The sequence below is a fragment of the Pseudorca crassidens genome, chromosome 16 (genome assembly GCF_039906515.1).
Source record: "Pseudorca crassidens isolate mPseCra1 chromosome 16, mPseCra1.hap1, whole genome shotgun sequence".
Lineage (NCBI taxonomy): Eukaryota > Metazoa > Chordata > Mammalia > Artiodactyla > Delphinidae > Pseudorca > Pseudorca crassidens.
In genome coordinates this window covers 77,763,059-77,787,058 of record NC_090311.1, presented here as the reverse complement: position 1 = coordinate 77,787,058, position 24,000 = coordinate 77,763,059, and the positions used below count along the sequence as shown (strand labels likewise).

General features: G+C 41.6%; 1 protein-coding gene across 2 annotated transcripts in view; it reads left to right on the top strand.

Annotated features, from left to right (window-relative positions):
* Positions 1–6,079: 6,079 nt before the first annotated feature.
* Positions 6,080–24,000, top strand: part of MTR (5-methyltetrahydrofolate-homocysteine methyltransferase) — a 286,789-nt gene continuing 268,868 nt past the window's right edge. The window contains exons 1-4 of one of the 2 annotated variants that reach the window (XM_067711001.1): positions 6,080–6,550; positions 15,142–15,353; positions 21,012–21,101; positions 23,141–23,210. In XM_067711001.1, coding sequence (XP_067567102.1) covers positions 6,517–6,550; positions 15,142–15,353; positions 21,012–21,101; positions 23,141–23,210 — 406 coding nt within the window. In that variant the 5' untranslated portion in view covers positions 6,080–6,516. Of the gene's footprint in view, positions 6,551–15,138; positions 15,354–21,011; positions 21,102–23,140; positions 23,211–24,000 lie in introns of both variants that reach the window. The other variant, XM_067711000.1, reaches the window with a different exon arrangement.

Sequence of the window (24,000 nt, the reverse complement as noted above, 5' to 3'; positions counted from 1 at the left end):
TTGGTTGCAGACTTCCCTTTATATCCTCACACGGCAGAAGGGACAAGGGAGCCCTGCTGGGCCTCTCCTATAAGACCCCAAATTCCATTCCTGAGGGTTCCACCCTCATGACCTAGCCACTTCCCAAAGCCCCATCTCCTAATACCATCACATTGGGCATTAGGATTTCAACATATGAATTTGAACACAAACATTCAGCCCATAGCACCATTTTTTGTAGTCCAAACTCACCTCCTTCCATGAATCTTTCTCAGTTCTTCATATTTTGAATGAACTTTACTTCCTTTTCCCTAGTCAGTAGCTTTTCATTTGTATTTCCGTTATTCCATTTATTATGATCTGCTTTGTCTTATTCATTCATAATTTGTCTTGAAGTGTCTTTGGGGAAGGAATCTTATCTTGAACATCTTTATATTCCCCAAGGCACCTGACCTGGTTCTTATCCACTTCAGGTATTTAATTGGCACTTGTTTTATTGAATTTTCTGAAGTTCTGCTGTCAGTATTAATTATACATTTTGATAATCTGAACAAGGCCATAGGCTTCAGTTTCTTTGAAATTAATTTAATTCCTAATAACAAAAATTCCAAGATTGAACACACTGCAGAACTAATCCTGCAATATACCTTAATGATTGACAAATAGAATGAAAGAATAATTGGTGATTAAATATTTACTTAAAGAAAAATACATTATTTAATTTTAATGTTTTCAGGCTATAGTTCATTTCTGTGCAACATCCAAATTGATAGTTTTATAATAACATTTATATTAAGGTTCTTAATACCAACTGGCTAGCCAAGTGTAAAAGCTACCTCACATCGTTTTATAAGTACATGATACTTATACGTGGCTATTCTTTTTTTTTTTTTTTTTACGTAGCTATTCTTAATCATACACCAGGTATAGTATTTTTCCACTTTAAATGTGAAGAGCAATACCAACATGGTTGTCTGTCACCAGAGAAAGACTAGCTTTCTAAAAAGACCCAGGCAATAGTTGAATGGCTTTGAAGACTAGTGCTATCAAACCAGGACAACCTGAGGTATGCAATCTCCATTATAGATACCAGCTGCACTTTCATCTCAGGGACAGGGTTAAAGATCCCAGCAACCAGGTGAACATTCCCGAGTTCCCTAGTCTATGCCTCCAATCCTAACCAGTACTCACTCGGCCCCAAACCCCACATTTGCTGACAGACAGGTGTTTCTTCACCAGGATTAATACCTTTAACCAAATTACACTTGACCTGGGGATTATTTTGCTTTATTTAATGTTAACCTTAGTGAGATTTATCTTACCATTGGCTAATTAGGGAATCATATTTCCAATCTTAGAGAATGATTATAGCTTTCAAATTACATCCTGGTGAAGACAAAATAAAACAAAAATCTCTCTTTCTACCAGTAAAGCGTCTGCTATGAAAGCTGAGCTAGCGGTGTTCATTTAATAATGTCCAGAAAATGATGACTGCAATATTTCTCCAGTAATTTATTCTTGCAAACATTATTTCCTCACATGCCACCATGTGCCAGGTATTAAATGTTTCTGTAGCTATAGCTAGGACCAAACCAGAAAAAGTCTGTACTAAAATAAGACTTTCTTAAACTGAAGCAAAGACTTAAGTAAGCAAGGCAAAAGAGCAGGCAAGGCACCTGGCCTACCAGAGCTCAGGAATGTCTTGTACTAACACTCTGGGGATGATGTTTGGTGACCTTTAAACATGAACCCTTTAAACATTAAAGTTTTATCTGTTCCCAAAAGCCAAGTAGGAATATCTCCCATTGAAAATGTAGTATATTTAAAATTCCATGGTTTCATGAATGAAGATAGCATTTGTTTAATTCTAACGACGTGGCAACATTTTATAAACTCGTGTTATTCTGTAAATTAAGGCCAGGGAATCTGAGTAACAATGGAAATTGCAAGCAATTCCATGTGTCCACTTTTCTGCAGAGAGGGCTCTTTCATCAGCTATTCAAGGGCAAGTACTGGCTTACAGATAAAGAAGAGGAATGCTGAAACGAGTTTTCCTGGGATTGAGGCCCAACTGTACCACCTCTTAGAAGTGTGACCTTGGGCAAGTTGTTTAACTTCTCTCTCTCTTCTTTTTTTTCCTTTTTCTTCTTGATTAGTTAAGTGAAGCAGTGGGGGTGGGGAAGGAACAAAGAAATCTGTACCTGGCTGTGATCAATGAATTGTAAACACTGTTACACTCTTGCACTCTGGCCAGCCAACGTCTCTTTACTTTGGTTTTCTCATCAGTAAACAAGGATGATAACAGAAACTAGCTTATAAAGATCCTCCTCCGTGGCACTAATCTTGTTTTATAATGATATATTTGATTATCATTTGTCATACCCTCTAGGCTGCAGGACCTGGATCTGTTTTGTCTCATTATTTTAGCTTCAATGCCTGGCACATAGCATTGTCAATAAATATTTGTGAAATAAATAAATGCCCCAACAATTCATAGGATTTCAACAATTAGATCTTTAAAAGCCAGTATAACAAGAACTCTTATCTTTTAATGAGTTTGATAATGTCCCCCAAACCACAGAATTTCTAGGTTTCAACTTGATTATCTTTTTTTTTTTTTTTTTTTTTTTTTTTTTTTTTTTGCCACGCCACGCAACTTGCAGGACCTTAGTTCCCTGGTCAGGGACTGAACCCCGGCCAAGGCAGTGAAAGCACCAAGTCTTAACCACTGGACCGCCAGGGAATTCCCCAAAACTTGATTATCTTAATTGCACTTCACCTTCCAGTCTGAGCCAGAAAACAATACTGGCTAGTTCACTTAATTCTTTTAAATCACCTGTATTTTGAAATTTTAAAAGAAAACCAAAGCAAAATACTAACTGGTTTAGGTTGCTGAACTTGAGATTAGTTTAGATCGCATTGAACTTTAACCAGTTTCCTTTTTGGTTATGAGAAAAGAATTCGTTCTTCATGTACTCTTTTCAATTTAAAAATTATTTCTGGGACTTCCCTCGTGGTGCAGTGGTTAAGAATCCGCCTGCCAATGCAGGGGACATGGGTTTGAGCCCTGGTCCGGGAAGATCCCACATGCTGTGGAGCAACTAAGCCCGTGCACCACAACTACTGAAGCCCGCACGCCTAGAGCCCGTGCTCCACAACAGAAGCCACCACAGTGAGAAGCCTGGGCACCACAACGAAGAGTACCCCTGCTCACCACAGCTAGAGAGAGCCCACGCACAGGAACGAAGACCAAATGCAGCAAAAATAAATAAATATAAAACAATAAAATAGCACCCATATTAAATGAAGTGTAGGTTAAAAAAAATAAAAAAAATAAAAATTATTTCTGATTTCCCTCCATGTTTAGGACACAAATTTCCAGGATTCAAAGACAGAACTTTAAAAAGTGTTTGTCAGAGCACTTTCCCCTCCTTATACCTCATTTATAAGTCAGATAGATTAGCAATTATCAATTTAGCTCTCAATTCAACATCTTAAGTACCAGATTCCTGTCTATTAAACAAAAATACTTGACTACTCTTAGGCAAAACCAAAAGAAAAAAAAATAGAAAAAAACCAAAACAAATTAAAAAACCAACCCCTCACAAACAATAAGAACAACCCCCCCCCCCGAAACCAAAAAATCCAAGTCAAAGAAGAAAAAAACAAAAAACAGAACACATTGCATTTTCTGAGAAAGTTTTAAAATAATTCTTACAATTACCTACAGGGGAGAATCCTTCCTTGTCTCTTCCAGCTTCTGATGTTTGCTGGCAATCCTCAGCATTCCTTGGTTTTCTCGACGAAAAATTGATTAGTCGATCTAAGAAAGAAACAGAAATTTTTATTTGAGCCAAATTTGAGGATTATAACCGGGGAAAAGCATCTCGGAAAGCTCTGAGAACTGTACCGCCCGTTAGAAGTAAAGGCACTGTTACCTAAGTTGTTTGAGACAGAGGGCTGTACATCAAATGACCTATTATTGACAGTTTACATAATCCAGATCTGCAAGTACAAGGTGGTGGGTCATGTGACCCCTTACAAGCTCAGGAAGGAATGTTATCTTTTAAGGAGTTGTCTTGGTGCTGGGAGAATGTTGCTCTTTATGGTTGAGCAGCATCCTGCTGATGTGGAAGGTTTGGTCCATGCATAATGTAGACACAATGCACAGTGACGGGAGAGAGGAGGCCAAAGGGCAGAGAAGAATTTTGTATGTTTAAATTTTTCTTGTCTGGCCATAAACTATGAATTTTACTTCACAGTTTGTAGCTGCATCACACCAACATCTGCCTTCACTGTCACATGACTGTTTTCTTCTTGTGCATCTCTCTCCTTTTCCTATAAGGATGCCACTCTGCTCCTGTATGATTTCATGTTAATTACATCAACCACCACCCTATATCCAAATTTATTCACATTCTAAAGTACCGGAGTTTAGGACTAACCTCAACATATCTTCCTGGGAGGACACAATTCAACCCACACGAGTATTCTTGGAACTTTTAAGTTGTGTGAGTTTTTGTAGTAGGAATTCACTGCCGCATTAGGCATCATGTATCCCTTAAATCTTGTTCCCCTTTTACAACTAAGAAAATAGTGAATTTGGTCAGTTTTATCTGAGAAAGTAAACTTCTGATGACTTGCTAACAACAGAGACTGATATACAATACCTGGAATTTTTACTAGGATAGGGGATAGTAAATGACTAGGTGCTTTTAAGATTACTTTTCAAGAGAGACATCAACAAACTTGGAGAGAGAGGTGAAAAATTTTAAACTAGCCCTTACAGTCTTAAGAAGACCTTCAGCTATTCAGGGATATCCCCTCCCTCTCACACTCTTGTTTCATTCTCTCCGCACTCACTCCATTTTCCCCCCTCCAGGTATTACCGTCCTTGGTAAGGATGCTATACACATTACTATAATTTTGTAGATTTAAACAATTGAGGTACAATTACATACAGGAAAATGAGAAGGGCAAGCAAACTTGTGCTCTTTCTGAAAGTTAGTAGGCTTCATTATTTTGTCTCTATTTTATTTTATTTATTTATTTTTTGCGGTACGCGGGCCTCTCACTGTTGTGGCCTCTTCCGTTGCGGAGCACAGGCTCCGGACGCGCAGGCGAAGCGGCCATGGCTCACGGGCCCAGCCGCTCCGCGGCACGTGGGATCTTCCCAGACAGGGGCACGAACCCGTGTCCCCTGCATCGGCAGGCGGACTCTCAACCACTGCGCCAGCAGGGAAGCCCTGTTTTATTTTTTCTAGATTCATTTGCTTTTCCTCCTAGCATGCTTAGCCGTACACAGCTGTCTTTTATTTTCAAATTCTCTCAGGTGCTGTGTTCTACCTGGGAGTTTCTCCCAACTGGAATGGCCTTAGCTGGCACACACCTTTCCTTCAGAACTCAGCGTCTTCTTCGAAACCTTCCCTTGGGTTTCTGAGTTCCTTTGGCACAATGTATGTGATTCTTTTTATTTTTCCCTGTTCAATTACTAGTCTTAACCAGACTGAGTTCTTCCTCTTAAGACAAAGGTGGGGGGTGTGACGTACCTTGTCTGTCTTTGCATTCCAAGTGTGTAGCCCAAAGCCTGACACATAGTGCGCGCTCAATAAAAGTTTATTGTCAGTAAGTGACAATTAACACGCATATATGTACTTCATAGTTTTCCCTGCGCGTTCACACGATCTTATTTGATCCCTACTACAACCCTATAAAATAGTAATTATCACCACCCTATCATTTCCTATTTTATTAAGTGTAGAGTAGAGACGAAGAAGTTAAGTATCTTGCCCCGCGCCAGTCAACAGTAAAGCGTGACTCGCACCTGGTTTTCCAAGACTCCCAAGTACCGGGCTCTTGACATCATACAACATGTTGAGGTCAGCGCCAACTTCACACCAGGATTTAAACTTGGGGAGACCCGCTGCGGCCGCACTTTCGGACGCAGGGCTGAGATGCGCAAAGCCTCAGAGGGGCACCTGGGACCCTGGACTACATCTCCCAGAAACCCCTGGGGGCAAAGCCTCAGGTGAGTGGTTGAGATCTAGCAGCCCATAGAGCCGCGACGAGCTCCTACAGACCAATCACGGGCCTGAAGGGCGGATCCTCCCACGCTGAGGCTGGATTGCGCGCAGAAACTAACAGTATTCTGAGTTTCCCCAAACCCTGAGGGGACTCAGAGTCTCGGCCGGCGCCTCGGCCGCCACGTCGTTCTCCTCTTCGGGTCTATCCCGCGCCCTCCCGGCGACCCGGCCTCCGGTCGCGCGGGTCTAGCCGCCAGGCCCTTGCCGAGGACAGGCCAGGTGGCCGAGAAGAAAGCACGTGCTTGAGCAGTGGTCTGGGCCAGGGGTCCGCCTGTCGTCGCCGCGCCGCGCCAGGGTCCTGAGGGGAGGCCCCTCCCTCAGTGTCCCCCGGACTCCGGCCTTCTGTGAACCACTGGCCCCGCGCTGGCTGGCGTGGCTCTGGGCCGTCACGTGTGGAGGGAAGGTGCGTCTTCCCCGCCGCGTCCCCGGCCCGAGGAGGAGAGGACTCCGCAGCATGTCCCCCGCGCTCCACGACCTGACGCCATCCGGTAACGCTACGACCCGCTCTCCGCGCTTCGGTGGTTTATTGCCTCCTAATCCCTGGGGTGATTCAGTCACCACCCGGAGACACCTGGTTAGGTTTCCCCGTGGGCGGGCGGCGCCTTTGAACTTGCGGAGGAGCCCCGAGGTACCACGTTTTCTTGCTGCGTTCCTTCCCTCCACCCACTTCCCCCTTCCTCCCCAGGCAAACCAACCATCAAATCCGTAGAGCACACCCCCTACCCGCAATGCCCCCGAAACACATTCTGAACGTCAAGGTAACTACACTTTGCAGTTTGACGTAGCGTATTCCTGCAGGGCCCTATGGAAGTTTTGCATGATTGAACGTTCTCATTCAGCATATGTTTACTGAGCACCTAAGCCAAAGAAGGTTCAGGCGCTGAGAGGTAAGGAAGCCCAGAGAACTATTTAAAACTGCGTTGAAGTTTTATTTTCCACTTCGGGGTTAGAGCAGTAGTTCTGCAAACTCCAGTGTGCATAGAATCACTATGTTAAAATAGATTAGCAGGTACACAGTAGGTCGGGATGTGGAGTAATAATCCTGAGTGATTTTGATGTTGGTGGCTCCGGCATCAACAATGAGGGGAAAAAAAACGAACAAACTAGTTTAGCACAAGAACAGAATATATTTTCAGCTTTAAAATGAGCTCTGGGCCTTTAATGCCGTCCCTGATTATAATTTGTGGACAAATACACCCATAAAAACATGTGAGGTATGAAGTAGAAAATGAAGAAACAAGAGAATCAGTAATAAGGACGGAACAGTAGCAATGCTATGACAGATGATGCTGTTCAGCTCAGGGAGGAGCGTGAAGACTGAATTCATAACTCAGAAATTTTTCAGAGGTGAGCTAGTGACCCTTTAGATTGTAAGGTCCTGATAAATGGGACCGTTAGAATTGTTCATGAAACAAGTGGAACTATGACTGAGAAACATTTGATCACTGTTGCTATAAAGTAAGACCTGTATCTCTCACAGGGGTGTCATTTATTTATTTGAACAATATCTCTTACCGATGACTTGTGGCACTCCCCTCCCCGTTTAATTAAAAAAGGAGGTATGTGATTTCCCTCATCCAGCAGCAAAATGCCTCTAAAGATTTAGAATAGTTTGAATACTGAGTGATCTTTGTACAGCAGATGAAAGGAAAATTGTTGAGTATTTGAATCTAGCTCAGCTCCCTGACCCCAAGGCTCACTTCTGCTGCTTCTCTCTGTGTGGGCAGCCTGTATGTTGGGGTGAGAATCAGGTTTTAACTTCCTAAAAACCCTTACTTAGTTACTTATTGGTGTCCAGTCTTAGTGAAGCTCTTTAATGAAGAACTGGGAATTCTTGAATCTCGAGGTCAGGCCTTAAGCCTAAATGTCCATGACCTCAGACCATGGTTGTACCCGCTTAGGAAAGAGGCTGGTGGGCTAGCAAATACTTCTTGTGAGAAAAGTTTAACTACAGCTTCTAAACATTTCTTAGTTTCATCCTTGCTATCTATGTTATCTGGAACTCAGTTGTTAAGTGATTAATGAAAGAATGACTAAATGAGCCAGTGAATTGATATCAGCCAGTTACCTGATTCTAATTCTTCCCTGTCTTATTAAAATCAAAGCGGAAATAGTATATTTCAGAAATGGAACATTGCACAAGCAGAGAGATGTCTACAAAGTGTAGCAAGTTGGTGCAACCTAGAAGTTAGAGATTCAAAAATGAAGTATCTTGCAAGGGACTTATAGGGCAGCAGTAAGATAGTCTTTAATATAGTAAAGTCAGGAAACTGCTGAGAATGTGTTGGGATCATTTTTTTACAATGCAGAAAATGAAAACTTCTTTTCCTTGCTCTGTGTGTTCCCCAGTTAGTGCAGTGGATATGGGAGTCCTAAATAAATGAGCTACATGGGATCATTCTATCCCCAGAGGAAATGTGTTCCTGACACTAATTTATTACCTAAAATCCTGTGTATTAGGGGTTTATTTGTTTATGCCTTCATCTTGTCATTCTTCAGGATGGTTCTTAAAGGTGATAGTATCTGACTTACCCACCTCAACATCTAATTGGTGTTTTAACCAGTTAACCCATGTTTGTTTATTCTTTGGAACACTTACTATGAATCACAGTATTATTACTGGGAAATAAAACGTTAGTGGTAGAAAAAAAATCACCCAAATAAACAAAATACATTGTCTAGGTCCTCTCAAACTGGGAAAAATACTATGATCTCTTAGGCTCGCTAGATAAGGACTCTCTCTTCTGGACTGCATATCTATATAATACATATATATGTTAAACTTAAAGGTATTTCTGAGACACTGTTGTAACTAGTCAGTTAAATGAAGGACCTGCAAAACTTCTACTGTGAAAGATGTTAGGGAGAATCTGCTCTGTTTAGAACCTGACTAGTCAGGAGTAAAATGTACAGAATGTACAGAATGTTCTAGGGCTTCCCTGGTGGCGCACTGGTTGAGAGTTCGCCTGCCGATGCAGGGGACACGGGTTCGTGTCCCGGTCTGGGAAGATCCCACATGCTGCGGAGCGGCTGGGCCCGTGAGCCATGGCTGCTTTACCTGTGCACCCGGAGCCTGTGCTCCACAACGGGAGAGGCCACAACGGTGAGAGGCCCGCGTACCACAAAAAAAAAAAAAAGTACAGAATGTTCTAGACCTAATGAACTGAATACAGATAAATACCAGAGGTTTGATTTGTTGTTTTTGTTGTTTATGGGAGAGCAGCATTTCAACAAATGCTCACCCTGCCAAGGGAAAGGAGAATTGTTAAGGTGACTTACTCTTATGAGAAGGTTCTGGAGGAGCAATGGTGATTAGAAGCCAGTGAAAGATAATCCCATACTGGAAAGTCTTGCGGAACACATAAAGATTAGAACAGTGAACACTTATGCTAACAAATATGGGAGGAGGATCTTTTAGTTTCTCTTATGGTAAATCTTACGTTATCCCCCAAAGGATAAATAAACGTGGAAAATGTAGATGCATTGGATTTTTAAGGACCTCAGTTGCAGAGGAGTTTTGTGTTCAATCCTTACAATTTCCACTCATATTTTTTTTATTATGTGTTCCCTTTTGCCTCTATTTTCTGTTCACAATTCTCTTGCTCCTGTTTCACATATTTCCACGTATTTGTACATTTCCTTGTAGACTCTAGTCTGTGTATGTATTTTTAATTCATATAAATATAAACCTGGTAGTTAGTCATTTCTAACTTTCTCCCTCAATATTCTGTCTGTACAGTAGAGCAACACAGAGGTAGATCCGGCTACCACCCAGCAGTATTCTGCATGAGCATCCTGCACATTTGACTTTGCTATTTCCCAAGGTTGTCTGCAACTTGCCACTTCTATAAACATCCTCTGATTTGTTCTCTGTGGATCGATGGAGACTTTGTTTGGGAAATACCAGGAGTAAGATTGTTGGGTTTTCCTCATGCTTAATTTTACTGACTCCTGCTAGGCTGCTCTCCACAATGGCTGTATCTGTCTATGTTCCAAAAAGCAAGAGTTCAGATTTTCTTTGGCATTATCCAGTCTTCTAATTATTGCCCATCCATTGTGTATATATTGGTTTTGTCTTGTTTTAATTCCTGTCTTTTTGATAGTTAATGAGTTGGAGCATCTCTTCATATACTTGTTGATTATTCAATTTTTCCTTCTCTTGGTTTGCTTATTCACATCTTTTGCCCATTTTTCTATTTGATTTCTTATTGATTTGTAGGAGCTCCTGGTACATAATAGATGTTAGTCCCTTTCACTTACACCTTTTTTTTTTTTTTAAATTTTTTTTTCTTTGGCCGTGCTGTGCTGCTTGTGGAATCTTAGTTCCCTGAGGCGGAATCTTAGTTCCTGCTTAGTTCCCTGAGCAGGAATCGAACCTGGGCCCCCAGCAGTGGAAACGCGGAGTCCTAACCACTGGACTGCCAGGGAATTCCCAGTCCCTTTCAGTTATAGACATTGCAGAATCTTCCTCCAATTCATAATCTGTTTATTACTTTTGTCTGTAGTGACTGTCATTTAACAGAAATTCTTAGTTTTTATGTAATCAAATTCACCTTTTTTTTTTTTTAACATTATAGATTGAGCTTTTTGAGTCTTTGGAAGTCTTTCCCTATGCTAAGTAATAAAGATATTCTATATTTTACTTTCCTTATTTTATGATATTGTTTTGTAGTATATCATAGTATTTGGTAGGCCAAATAATCTCTTCCTACTTTTTAAAAGTTAACTTAGCTCTTTCTGGACTTTTAGTCTTCCACATAAGTTACAGAGTAAGTTTATCAAGTTTCTCATAAAAATTCACATGTTTTGTCTAGAGTTTACAAAAAACCTTTGATCTCTTACATATGTGATGACTCTTAACAAGATACCACAGTTTGTATGTGTGGGGATGGGGTTGTTTTATGGTAAATAGTGAACTATCTTTTTTTTTTCTGGCTTTGCCACGCGGCATGCGGGATCTTAGTTCCCTGATCAGGGATCGAATCTGTGCCCCCTGCAGTGGAAGCCCAGAGTCCTAACCACTGGACGGCCAAGGAAGTCCCTATAGTGAACTGTCTTACAGATTGAAAACAATCTATATTTCTGATTTGAGAAGTGAATACAGTGGAGGCCTCATGAAAAAATGCTTAGACTTCTTATGAAAATGGGAGAAGTGAGGTGCACTCCATTGTCAGATTTGCAGTGAGTAGAGAAAAGCCAAACCAACACTGATGAGCTAGACCAGGGTGGGAGGAGGTGGGGCATTTCTTATGTTGTTAAGTTAATTTCTCCTTTCTTCTTCCTGTCTCCTTAAGCATCTGTGCACGTGGTCAGTGGAGGAGATAGAAGGACAAAGACATGTAAATAATATGATACTGATTGACTATTTTGCTGATGCGAAAGGCATATTTCATTGTGGAAAAGACTGGGGTTTTTTTCCTAGAAGGTTTGAATACTTTTTAAATTTCAGATGCATCACTTACTCCCCCCCCCACCATGTCCACACCCTGTGCGCCCACAGTTGGGTGATTCAGTCACACCTACTTAAGCTCACATGCTCTTATTTCAGGGTGGATTGCAGCTGCATTCTTTTAAGAAAAAAGGAACTCAGTTGAGCATATAGGTTAAAGTTTTTAATCTTCTCTCTTCTTATTCCCCATCTGAAAGGATCTCCATTTAAAAGTTTTCACCGAGTATTGTCTTCCCTCTGCCACATTCATGTTCATTTCCAAACCTGTAAACATGCCATCCCTGCTTCCTGCCCCAAGATGAACAGAGCTGATAGCTTCAGGCTTATGTGATGCTTTTTCATGGTCTGCTGGACACTGTAGTATATAGAAAGCAACCTTTAGAGTTTCAAGCCCAGCTCCACTTTTTATCAGCTATGCAATAATAATGACATAGTAAGAGTCATTAACATTTACGGGCTGTTTATGTGAAGGATATATGTCTCATTTCATGACTTGTGTGATTTGAGAGTCCCAGCTGTTAACATCTGAAATTTGCTTTCAAACACATTGTTTCATTCTCTTATCACACTTTCTGTGATAAAGGCGGGGCATATCTTGTCCAAAACCCCATAGCTACTTATGAGAGTGAGGACTAAAACCCCAATTTCTTGGCTTTTTTTGTCGTCACCATTAATTAATCATGTCAAATTCTGGGTGCTTATTAGCTGATAGGACAACCACATCATGGGGTGTCCAAATTAATGCCACACCTGAATTACCTTTTTTGACTTTAGCTGGAAATGACTGGACCACTGCCGGATTGCCTACCAATCTTTCTATTATACATGTCTCAATAAGCCCTGCTTTTCTTCACATTCCCAGGAAGTGATTTTTTTCCTTTGGTACTTGAAGTACTACTGGTCAGATCATTGGATCTTAACTTTGTTCCTTTTTCAGGAAGAGTTTTCTTTCACCTGTCAGTTCAATAAACAGAATTAGCCAGTGAGTTGGTTTTGGAAAGGAATAGTAAACCCTGAAATAAGCATAATGTCCTTTGGGAAAGAAACCAGATATTGGCAAATTTGCCTTGCGGGTTGCTAGAGCAAAGCTTTCTGAAGCCTATTAGGAGTAGATCAGTCAAAATAGCTCTGTAGCCATCATTTAGCTCCTGTTTCTGTATTGAGTACCTAAGACTCTGGACAGTAAGACAGCGCTGGCTTGTAAATTTGCACCCAATGCCAGCTTACAAATCTTCATACATTACTGGTTTGGGTTTTAGATGACCTTCTCTTCTTTCTCATCTTTCCTCACTTTCTTGCTGTCTCAATTAAGGAAAGAGTTACTGAACACTTAGGTGCCAGGTACTGTCCTTGGTATTGCTAGGGACAGTGATCAGTTGGTGTAGTCACAGTCTTTTCCTCCAAGAGGCTCAAATAGCTTAGAGCCAGCTGCATTTTATTCCAGCTTTGTTCCTCTTTTAGGGAGCACAGAAGGCCATGTTGACAGCAGAGGTGGGTGTCATTGTGATTTGTGGTGAATAACTTGTAAGTTTGGTGGGCAGTAAGGGATTTTTTTTTTTTTTTTTTTTTTGCGGTACGCGGGCCTCTCACTGTTGTGACCTCTCCGGTTGTGGAGCACAGGCTCCGGACGCGCAGGCTCAGTGGCCATAGCTCACGGGCCCAGCCGCTCTGCGGCATGTGGGATCTTCCCGGACTGGGGCACGAACCCGTGTCCCCTGCATCGGCAGGTGGACTCTCAACCACTGTGCCACCAGGGAAGCCCGGCAGTAAGGGATTGGTGAAGGTTTTTGAGCAAGGGAAGCAGCTGGTTTAAACTTGTACTTTAGGAAGATGAATCTGGTCGTGGTGCATAGGATGGGTTGGAATGTAGGGTGACCAGGTACAGTCACCCCGGTGGTCATAATCTCTTACCTTTGTAGGACACTTGATTTTTTACAAAGCATCTTCATATCTGATCCCATTTAACCCGTAAGACAACTCCATGAGGTAGGATGAGCAGGTATTGTTATTCTCAGTTTTCATGGATGCAAACTGAAGCTCAGAGAGGATCTGTGATGGCTGGGATGTGTAGTAAGGGCTTGAAGAAAGGGTGGCACTGGGGATGGAAGGTGGGCCCAATGTGAATGCTTTTTTGGTTTTTGGGGGTTCTTTTGGCCATGCCACTTGGCATGTGGAATCTTAGTTCCCCGACCAGGGATCAAACCCATGCCCCCTTTCTGTAGTGGAAGTGCGGAGTCTTAACCACTGGACCACCAGGGAAGTCCATGAATGGCATTTTGGATGCCAGATCTATAGGGCTTGAGATCTGAGTAGATGCTGGTTATCAGGGCGAGTGAGGAGTCAGTTGACACTGAGGTTGTCAGGTCAGGCTTCTGGGAAGGGTGGTGCCATTCACAGAAACAGGAAGAGCAGACAGGAAATTTGGCAGGTTTGGATTTGGATAATAGATTGAGGGGCAGGTGGGTATTCTAGGGGGCCGTCACAGGTGGACACCTTGAAATCTGGGTCTAAGATTGGAGCCATTGTTTGAAAATTCGAAGGTCGTGGGTGCCTTTGGAGAGTAATTGCGGTAGAGAGGCAGAGGAGGAAGCCACAGCGAGAAGACAGGTTGAGCTAGAGCTGCCCGGGGTTGGCGGGGGTGGGGGGGTGGGGGGCGGAGTTGGAAGGGAGGAGCAGTGGGAGGTGTGGGTGGAGCTGGTCAAGTGCTCTTCTTTAGGTGCAGAGGGAGCCGAGCTGCAAGAGGATTTTGAGGTGGAGGGGGGTGAATTTGAGGAGCTCCCCAAAGAAGACTCTTTTGTACAGGATTAGGTGAAATCACCTGTGAGTGAAAAGGATGAGAAGGATTTGGTGCCAAAAGCAAGCAGAGGTTTGGGACAGCAGGTGTGGGAAGTGTTGAGAGCACCGAGAAAAGGTGAACCAAACGAGAGGCTCCATGTTAGGAATTTTCAGTGACTCCAAACAGCATGGTTTTGTGGCTTTCCAGTAGTTCTTGGAGACCATAAAGTAGGATTGGAAGGAGTAGGCCTTGGGGCTTTTGAGGACCGGGAATTAGGAGAAGTCAAGGGCACAGGGAGAGTTGAGAAGCTCCAGGGTGTTAAGCAGCCATCGGTCCGGAGGTGGAGCAGGGGTGAGGAAAACCCTGTGTGTAGGCTACGTGAGTTCTGGCAGTAGGTGGGAGAGACCGTCAAAGTTAACAGTCTAAATGGCAGTTTGGAATTATTGATGGCTTTCAATTATCAAGCTAAATCTCCTTATTGAGGGGACACATGCACAGAACCAACAGAGAGCCCTAAAGATGTTCTCCGGCAGGTGGCCTGGCCTTGTTAACACTGGGCTCTTTGCTGCCTGTTTTGCTCATCTTCGAAACAGGAACAACTGGAGCCTACTTTAACCTTGGTGTCGTGCTTTACCAGTGATTCTGTGCTTTGTAGAGTGTCCTATTTCATTAAGCATTGTTATTTAAACATTCTGGGGCAGCATTTTTCAAATGCCTCAAGGTTACAAGCACATGTTTTATGAGCCCCATTTACTCCCTGTTGTGAATTAGTATAATTTAGTCTACACTCCCTCTCCACACACGTTTTCCCCCTTTCATTTTGTAAAGTCCGATTTTCACTTTCTTTAAAGCAGGAATGAAGAAGACCCTGCAGGATGAGATTGACGCCATCCTGCGGGAGAGGATTATGGTGCTTGATGGAGGGATGGGGACCATGATCCAGCGGCACAAGCTGAGTGAAGATGACTTCCGAGGACAAGAATTTAAAGATCACGCCAGGCCCCTGAAAGGCAACAATGACATTTTAAGTATAACTCAGCCCGATGTCATTTACCAAATCCATAAGGTAAAGCATCCCCAGGTTCTTATATTTTCATCCTGTCATTCCGAAAGGCCTTTGGTGTCCTGAGGGCAGACCACTGGGCCAAGTGCTCTGGGGGAGAGAGAAGAAAGGGGTGATTTGTTCAGACAGAGGTGGCTTATTCAGAAAGCAGGTTTTGGGCACCATGTAAAAGTCGTATTGAGCATTCAAGATAAGGAAATGAGGACGGCAGGTTTTCTGCCTTTGAGGCATTTCAACGACAGTGAAAAACCATAAAATCCTGGACAAATTAGGGTTTTTACCTACACTAACTTATTTAAGTCACCACAACAGCCCTGATGAAGTAAAACTGAAAGGTAGTTGTTACTCTCATTTTGTAGATTTGGAAACTGAGCACCTCAGAGTTTAAATAACTTGCCTGACGTTACAGAGGTTTACTGACTTGAAAACCCATGTTCTTTCATGCCATTTTCCTGTCTTTAATAAAAATGACTAGCCTTGGTCAGGGAACTAAGATCCTGCAAGCTGTGTGGCATGACCAAAAAATAAATAAATTAATAAAAATGGCTAGCCAACATAAAGAAATCAGAAGCAAGTAACTGAGTATTGCTAGACTTTTAAAATTTAAAAATAAGTGTAGGACTAAATTGTTTCATAGGTTATCATGGGAATTTCATAGGATTATGACTAGAAGAGATAATAAGGTGATTTAATCTGTTTTTCTGGTCTGCATTCAATTTGAAGGACAAACATATTTACCAGGGAAGTGAGAAAGTCTTATCTTTTGGAGAAGGGCATTGTTATAGGTGTTTCAGACTTTTTTTAAAAAAATTGAGGCATAATTGACAAAGAACATAACATTGGTTTCAGGTGTACAATGTCATGATTTGAAATTTGTATATATTGTGAAACGGTCACCATAGTAAGTCTAGCTAACATCTGTTACCCTACACAGTTGCAATTTTTTTTCCTTGTGATGAGGATTTTTAAGATCTACTTTCTTAGCAACTTTCAAATATACAATACAGTAGTATTAAACATAGTCACCATGTTGTACATTACATCCCCATGACTTATTTATTTTATAACTGGAAGTTTGTACCTTTTGACCCCTTCATCCATTTCCCCTCCCCTCCACCCTCCACCTCTGGCAACCACCTTCCTTCTTTTTTATAGCTCAGTTATATTCCATTGCATATACATATAACATTTTCTTTATTCAGCCATCAGTGGACACTTAGATTGTCTCCATATGTTGGCAACTGTAAATAATGCTGCAGTGAACGTGGGGGTGCATCTATCTTTTTGAGTTAGTGTTTTTGTTTTCTTTGGATATTACCCAGAAATAGAATTGCTGGATCATATAGTAGTTCTATTTTTAATTTTTTGAGGAACGTGCATTCTGTTTCCCATAGTGGCTGCACAAATTTATATTCCTGCCAACAGTGCGAGAGGATTCCCTTTTCTCCACCTCCCCACCAACACTTGTTATTTCTTATCTTTTTGATAATAGGCATTCTGATAGGTGAGAGGTGATATCGTGTGGTTTTAATTTGCATTTTCCCTGATGATTAGTGATGTTGAGCATCTTTTCATGTACCTGTTGGCCATCTGTATGTCTTCTTTGGAAAAATGTCTATTCAGATCTGCCCATTTTGTTTTTTTGGCCGTGCTGCGAGGCATGTAGGATCTTAGTTCCCTGAGCAGGGATCGAACCTGCACCCCCTGCAGTGGAAGTGTGGTGTCTTAACCACTGGACTGCCAGGGAAGTCCTGTCTTCTGCCCATTTTTGAATTGGATTGTTTGGATTGTTTTTTGCTACTGTGTTGTATGAGTTCTTTGTCTATTTTGGATATCCTTATCAGACACATGATTTGCAAATATTTTCTCCCATTCAGTAGGTTGCCTTTTCATTTTGTTGATGGTTTCCTTTGCTATGCAGATGCTTTTTAGTTTGATATAGTCCCACTTATTTATTTTTTGCTTTTGTTGCCTTTCAGACTCTTCTTAGAGAAAAAAAAACTCAAATGAATCAGTGATTAAATGATTCATTGAGGGTGGAAAGGACCCTTCTCTTGGGTGGTCAAGACTTTGTTCTAGATAAGATGCAGAACGGTTTTCATTTGAAGAAGAACTAGGAATGCCTTTCCTTTGGTCATGATGGAAATTGTAGTTGCTGGAAGATTTTAAATTGGTCCTTGAAGAGTTTTGGTTCTACGAGTTTTTCTGCGAGGCCTGAGACTATGTAGTCAAATTGCATTATAAAATTCCAGTATATTGTGGACTGGGAATGCCATCATGGGTATGAATTGCTTGGCGTGGTTACAAACATCAGTTCTTATTATGCAGTTGGTAAAATCACCACCCTCCCCCAACCCCCGACACCCAGGCCAGCCCATGATGTGTGGCTTTGTCCTCATTCAAGTGGATTATCACTAGAGTATGAGCTTCCTGAGGGCAGGAATTTGGGCCTGCTTTTCACTACTGAATCCCTACTGCCTAAAACAGTATCTTGCACGTAGTAAGTCAGTAAATTTTTTTTAAAATAAATTTTATTTATTTATTTATTTTTGGCTGCGTTGGGTCTTTGTTGCTGCACGGAGGCTTTCACTAGTTGCAGCAAGCAGGGGCTACTCTTCGTTGCGATGCACGGGCTTCTCATTGCGGTGGCTTCTCTGGCTGTGGAGCACGGGCTCTAGGAGCGCAGGCTTCAGTAGTTGTGGCTCGGGCTCAGTAGTTGTGGCTCACAGGCTCTAGAGCGCAGGCTCCATAGCTGTGGCACACGGGCTTAGTTGCTCCGCGGCACGTGGGATCTTCCGGACCAGGGCTCAAACCTTTGTCCCCTGCATTGGCAGGTGGATTCTTAACCACTGCGCCACCAGGGAAATCCCAGTAAATGTTTTTTGAGGGAACGAATCTTTGTCCTGTGAGTTAGATAGGCATGTAGATAGAACAGCAAGTTTCCCAAGATAGGGACATGAAGCAAAAATGACTGTAAATACCATAAGGTGTAACCTAGCTGTCCCATTCGTGGGGGAATATTGACTAGCTGGAATTCTCTGGATGTAGAGACCGTGTCGTGTTCATGGATGAGGAAGGGAAAAAGACTGGGTTATTTTCACACTTAGTTATTTCTAGTGGAGTTACTGACCATAGAGCTGATCCCCTGATACTTAATTTTAATGGAATGGCCAGGTCCTATTTGAAGTGCAAGTGTCTGACACTAAGCTTTTTTGATTGTAATGTAAGTGCCTGACATTAAGCTTTTGGTTGCGGAGGCATCGTTTCAGAGGCATCCATGTCAATTAACACCCTGCCAGTTGTGTGACACATCTGCTAGCTAAACAGCCAGACCAGGAACCAGGCTTCTCCCAGCCATGAAATACCCTTTTTAGAAAGGGAATTTTCATAACCTCGATGAATTACCCTGCTTTTTCCTTCCTGAGCCCTAATTTCTGCTCTTAGGTTTTAAGTTCTCCAATAAAGAGTGAACCCACAAAACCCTAGGCACCCCTGCATTGACCCCAATAAAGGCAGAACCCCCGGTTTTCTCGGTCATTCCTGCCCAACCCCCGCCTTCCCCCAGCTACCTCACTGTATGGCCCGGGCATGCCTGTGAGTAATAAACCTTGATTTTTTCCAAAAGTTCCCTGATGGTTGTTGCTGAGGTGAGTCTTGCAATCATAATAAGAACCAGTAGCGCCAGTGTAGCTGTGGCATTGGCTCGGTCCTGGCTCAGCACAGGCGGTAAGGGCCTATGTGAGTGCATCAGGCATTCCTAGCCCATCACTGTTGATAGGCTGAGACCAACAGGAACCAATATTTAAAACACCTGTTGGTAGCCTGTGGCCTTGCTGTCATTAATGACCTCCTTTAATCTTGACAGCTTTCTATTGATTCATGGGAAAACTGAGGAGAAATTAAGTAGCTTGCCCTTATCACACGTGTTTTAAATTGGTGAGAATAGGCTTAGAATCTCAGGGGTGTCATATCCGGGGCTCATGAGTGGGATATTGTTCTGGGAAAAAAGGTGGAGAGAAAGGGTGAAGAGCTAGAAGAAACACCTTTTAAACTTTATATTATTTAAAATTTTAAATCTACACACAATTGGAGAAAATAATAACTAGGAATTTAGAAATATTTTTTCCCTAATTATAAAGACAATATGTGTTCATCGTTACAAAAATAAAATGTCTAGCTAGATGCTATAGAAAGCATAAAGGAGAAAATTAAAACCACCTGTGATATCCATACCAAGACATAATTGCCATTCACATATTTTAATTTATATTTCAGTCTAGTTTTCTGTGTTTGGATTTTTAAAATTAAATTGGGATTATTATTGCTTCATACTATTTTATAATTTGCATTTTTTACTTAATACCATGAGCCTTAAATATCCTGAGACATGGTTTTAATAACTTTATTATAATCTATTCTACATATATACCATCATTTACTTAACTAACCTTATTCTTAGGCATTAAGGTTGTTTTCAGTTTTTCTTGCTCTTTGTTGAAAAACTGAATTTTAATTTGTTCTTATAAAACAGAACCCATAGATAAGAATAAATTCCCTTTTTACCACTACTCCAAATTTCTATTTTTTCCTCAGAGATAACCACTTATACTAGTTGATGTATGTCTTTCCAGATCATTTGTTATGCATTTATGTATATGTATATATTATGTATGTACATGTATACATATAGATATCTGTAGAAAACTCAGTACAATTTGTGTGTATGTATGTTTTAAACTTAATGGTGTCATGGTTTACATATCAGTCAATTTTGTTTTTCTACTCAATACTTTTGGAGATTTTCCGTGTTAGTGTATGTACATATATGTGCACACTGTTTTTTAGCTGCCACATAGCATGTAATAAAATGGACATATTATAGTTTATTTAGTCATTTCCCTAGTGATAGATAGTTGGGATGTTTGTGACTTATTATAAATGTGTGAATCTTGGTTTTCATTTCCCAGCTCTTCTGCAAACAGTGTCCATCTGCTTAGGTGGGGTTGGGCTTACTCACTATTGGAAAATCAAGAGATTCCAGAATTTTCATCGGATTGAAGTTGAGATGGTGTCCAAAGAGTGAAACAAGGCAGAAATGTTTCAAACAGGGAGAACCGGAGGGCACCGAGGTCCTCAGGGTTTCGTAAGGGTGCAGATGTGGCTCAGAGGGACCAGGAGCTGTGCACTGAAACAACGGTGGTCAGAATCAAGACTGCAGAGATAGTGCCCTTCTCAGCGGGGTTCTCACTGTGCTGAAGCAGAGAGCTGGCAAAGGAACAGAAGGAATGTTCCTTGGCCATCGTGTGCCAGAAGCTTGGTGTGTGATCTGTACCATCATCTGGCCACCCGGTGAAGTAGGGTTAGGGTTATACTATTTTCAAATGAGGAAACTGAAACTCAGAGTTTAAAGAACTTGACTCAATTCACACCACAAGTGAACTTTGTCTGAATTCAAGTTCTGTGTTTATTTGTTCATATCACAGGCCTTTCTGTGAAATCCTTAGGTCTTTTTGCATCCCCAGCCTCTATCTAGTACAGTGCCTTGCACTTAGTAAGTGGTCAAAAGATGTTTGGTGGCCTTGGTGAGGAAAAGACTAGTTTATTGTTGGGGGACAGGGATTCTAAAATTCATAGCATTGACATTACTTTCTCTTGTGGCAGGATTACTTGCTGGCTGGGGCAGATATCATTGAAACAAATACTTTTAGCAGCACTGCTATTGCCCAAGCTGACTATGGCCTCGAACACTTGGTAAGGATTTCATTTTTCCTTGTATCTAAGATATTCATGAGCGTTTGCTGCATTGGTAATTGCTAGTGAGAAAACCAGCCAAAGCTGCAGAGTCAAGCTAATGCCTAGTTATCTATTATTTGTGGTCAGATGCGGAAAATGGTTAGAATCGCTTCTGCTTATACACACAACAGCCCATTCATTTTCCAGCTGCTTTCTTTATGGGCAAGTAATAATCAAATAAAAACGATGCTCATTATGCAGTGACTTGAATAAAAGCATAATGATTGGCCATGTGCACAGTTCTGTGAAGCCTTTTTAAGTTGGGGGCCAGATTTGGTTTCCTTTCTTTAAAAAATTGTGGAAAAATACATGTAACATAAAATTTACTATTTTAACCAATTTTAAGTGTACAGTTCAGTGTCATTAAGTACATTCACATTGTTGTGCTACCATTACCACCATCTGTCCGTGGAACTCTTTTCACCTTGTAGAACTTAGACTCTGTACCCATTAAACAATAATTCCCAATTTTCCCTTCCACCTCAGCCCTTAGAAACCACCATTCTACTTTCTGTCTCTATGAATTTAACTCCCCTAGCTACCTTATCTGAGTGGATCATACAGTTTTTGTCCTTTTGTGACTTATCTTGTTTCACTTAGTTTAATGTCCCTAAGGTTCACTGATGATGTAGCATGTATCAGAATATCGTACTCTTTCGAGGTTGAATAATATTCCACCGTATGGATATGCCACATTTTGTTTATTCATTCATCCGCTGAGGGACATGGGCTGATTCCACCTTTTGGCTCCTGTGAACAATGTTACTATGAGCATGGTGTACAGATAATCTGTTCTTCATCCCTGCTTTCATTTCCTTTGAGTATCTATACATAACCAGAAGTAGAGTTGCCGAATTATACACTAATTCAATGTTTAATTTTTGGCGAAACCACCATACTGTTTTCCACAGTGGCTGCATCATTTTGTATACCCACCAATAGTGTACAAGGTTTCCAGTTTTTACACATCTTTGCCAGCATTTGTTTTGTTTTTGTTTTTTCCTGATAGTAAGCATCCTAGTGGGTGTGGGGTAAAGGATTTCATTTCTTTTTAGTCAACAGGATGCTTCCATATTCAAGTTTTGTAAATGGTTAATGATGAAAATATATGGTAGATGCTGAGGTCCCCATTTCTGGGTGGGATTTTTCCAGAACTTGCCTCTGTGTTCATGCACATAGTTCTGAGTTCTCTGACACTGTTTTCCCTTATGGTGATGGGGCTTTGTGAAATCACTTGCCTTGTGGGTTATCAAGGGAATTATTTGAGGGCAGGAGTTGGCAAACATTTTCCGTTAAGGGCCAGACAGTAAATATTTTAAGCTTTGTTGGCTAGTACTGTCTCTTTTGCAACTACTCAACGCTAGCATTATAGTGCAAAAGCAGCAACAGACAATACGTAAATGAATGGGCTTGAGTGTTTTTCGGTAAAACTTGCTGGCACTACTTTGTATGTTTCTGCATGCTTGCTTTATTTCCTAGTGAGAGGGTTCGTGGCCCTTCTCCAAATTCTCAAGAGTTTCATAATCTACAAAAACTTGAGACCCACTGATTCCCACCATTGTACGGTGTAGGAAGCCAGGACCTGGAGGAGTTCCTAAGGGAACCACCCTGGCAGGTAGTGACAGAGCTGGTTTTAGAACCCAGGTCTTCTGTCTCTGAAGCCCCTGCTTTTTCCATTACTATGCTTTTTTCTAACTCAGAATATTTCACTACATCAGCTTATTCTGACATGCCAGACGTCCGGAGATTGCCCTTTTTGCCAGCTGGCTCATGGTTCTGTGGAAGACCGTAAAAGCAGTTCCCAAAGACTCTTGCCTTTCCTGTTGCCCTCAAGGCTGGGGCCGCTGGTAGGCCTTTTTGACTAAGATTTCATTCAGACCTCAAACTAATTCACTCCACCTTTCCTTACTGAATAAAACTGTGTTTTAGAAGGTCATGAATTCCTTATTTTATGGAGGGAAAGAAGGACAAACTAACATTTGCAGTTGATGTGTTAGGCCTACAGGATGAACAAGTGCTCTGCGGGAGTGGCCAGAAAAGCAGCTGAGGAGATAACTCTCCAGACAGGTAAGGAACAGTTTTCTCCTTTTTTTTTTTTTTTTTTTTTTACAAAGATGTTTCCTTTGACATCCTCAGCTATAATATACTGTCCTTACTGCCCCTTTTCCTTTCGCGACAGTTGGCCTACAGCAGCACTGCAGACACCATCACGTACTTGTTTGTAGGTTACTTCTCTGCAGTTTCATAGTCAAGCATTCAGTGTCCCTCTGAATTGACTCTGTTTCCTTGGGGCTTGGGCTCAGGGTTTACGCTGTGTTTACTCTACTGGGTGTTTTATCCTAACTTTGTAGGCAGAACTGTGACTTCCGTGTACATTTACAGCTAAAATGATTTGTCTCCCTTTGGGAGTACGTGTTTTGGTTATTGAGGCACAGCTGTTTTGGTTACATTGGTGATCATTAAGATATTTGATCTTCTCGCTTGAAAGCTTCCCTCACCCCTGTGATTTTGCCTTATTTAGGTAAAGAAAGATTGTCTTTTGAGCATCTTCTACTTCATACCACTACTGTCTTTGAAGGTGCTGTGTACCACACAAAGAGGGTGGCATGAGAATCAGTCTTACTGGGATTTGAAAAGTGCCTCCCTAAAGTAACTAGCCTCCTGGCTGGCTGCCATAAGAACACTTGGGCACCAGCTGCAGGGGAGGCTTTGAGGGTGGGAAAGGAATGGAAGAAATACCTGCCCCTTAAGATTTGGAAACGTGAAATTATTGCCAACAGGGAAGATGTAAAGCAAAATTGTTGGGAAGTTAGACACAGCATACTGATGAAGACTGAAGCAATTTATAGGAGCTCCG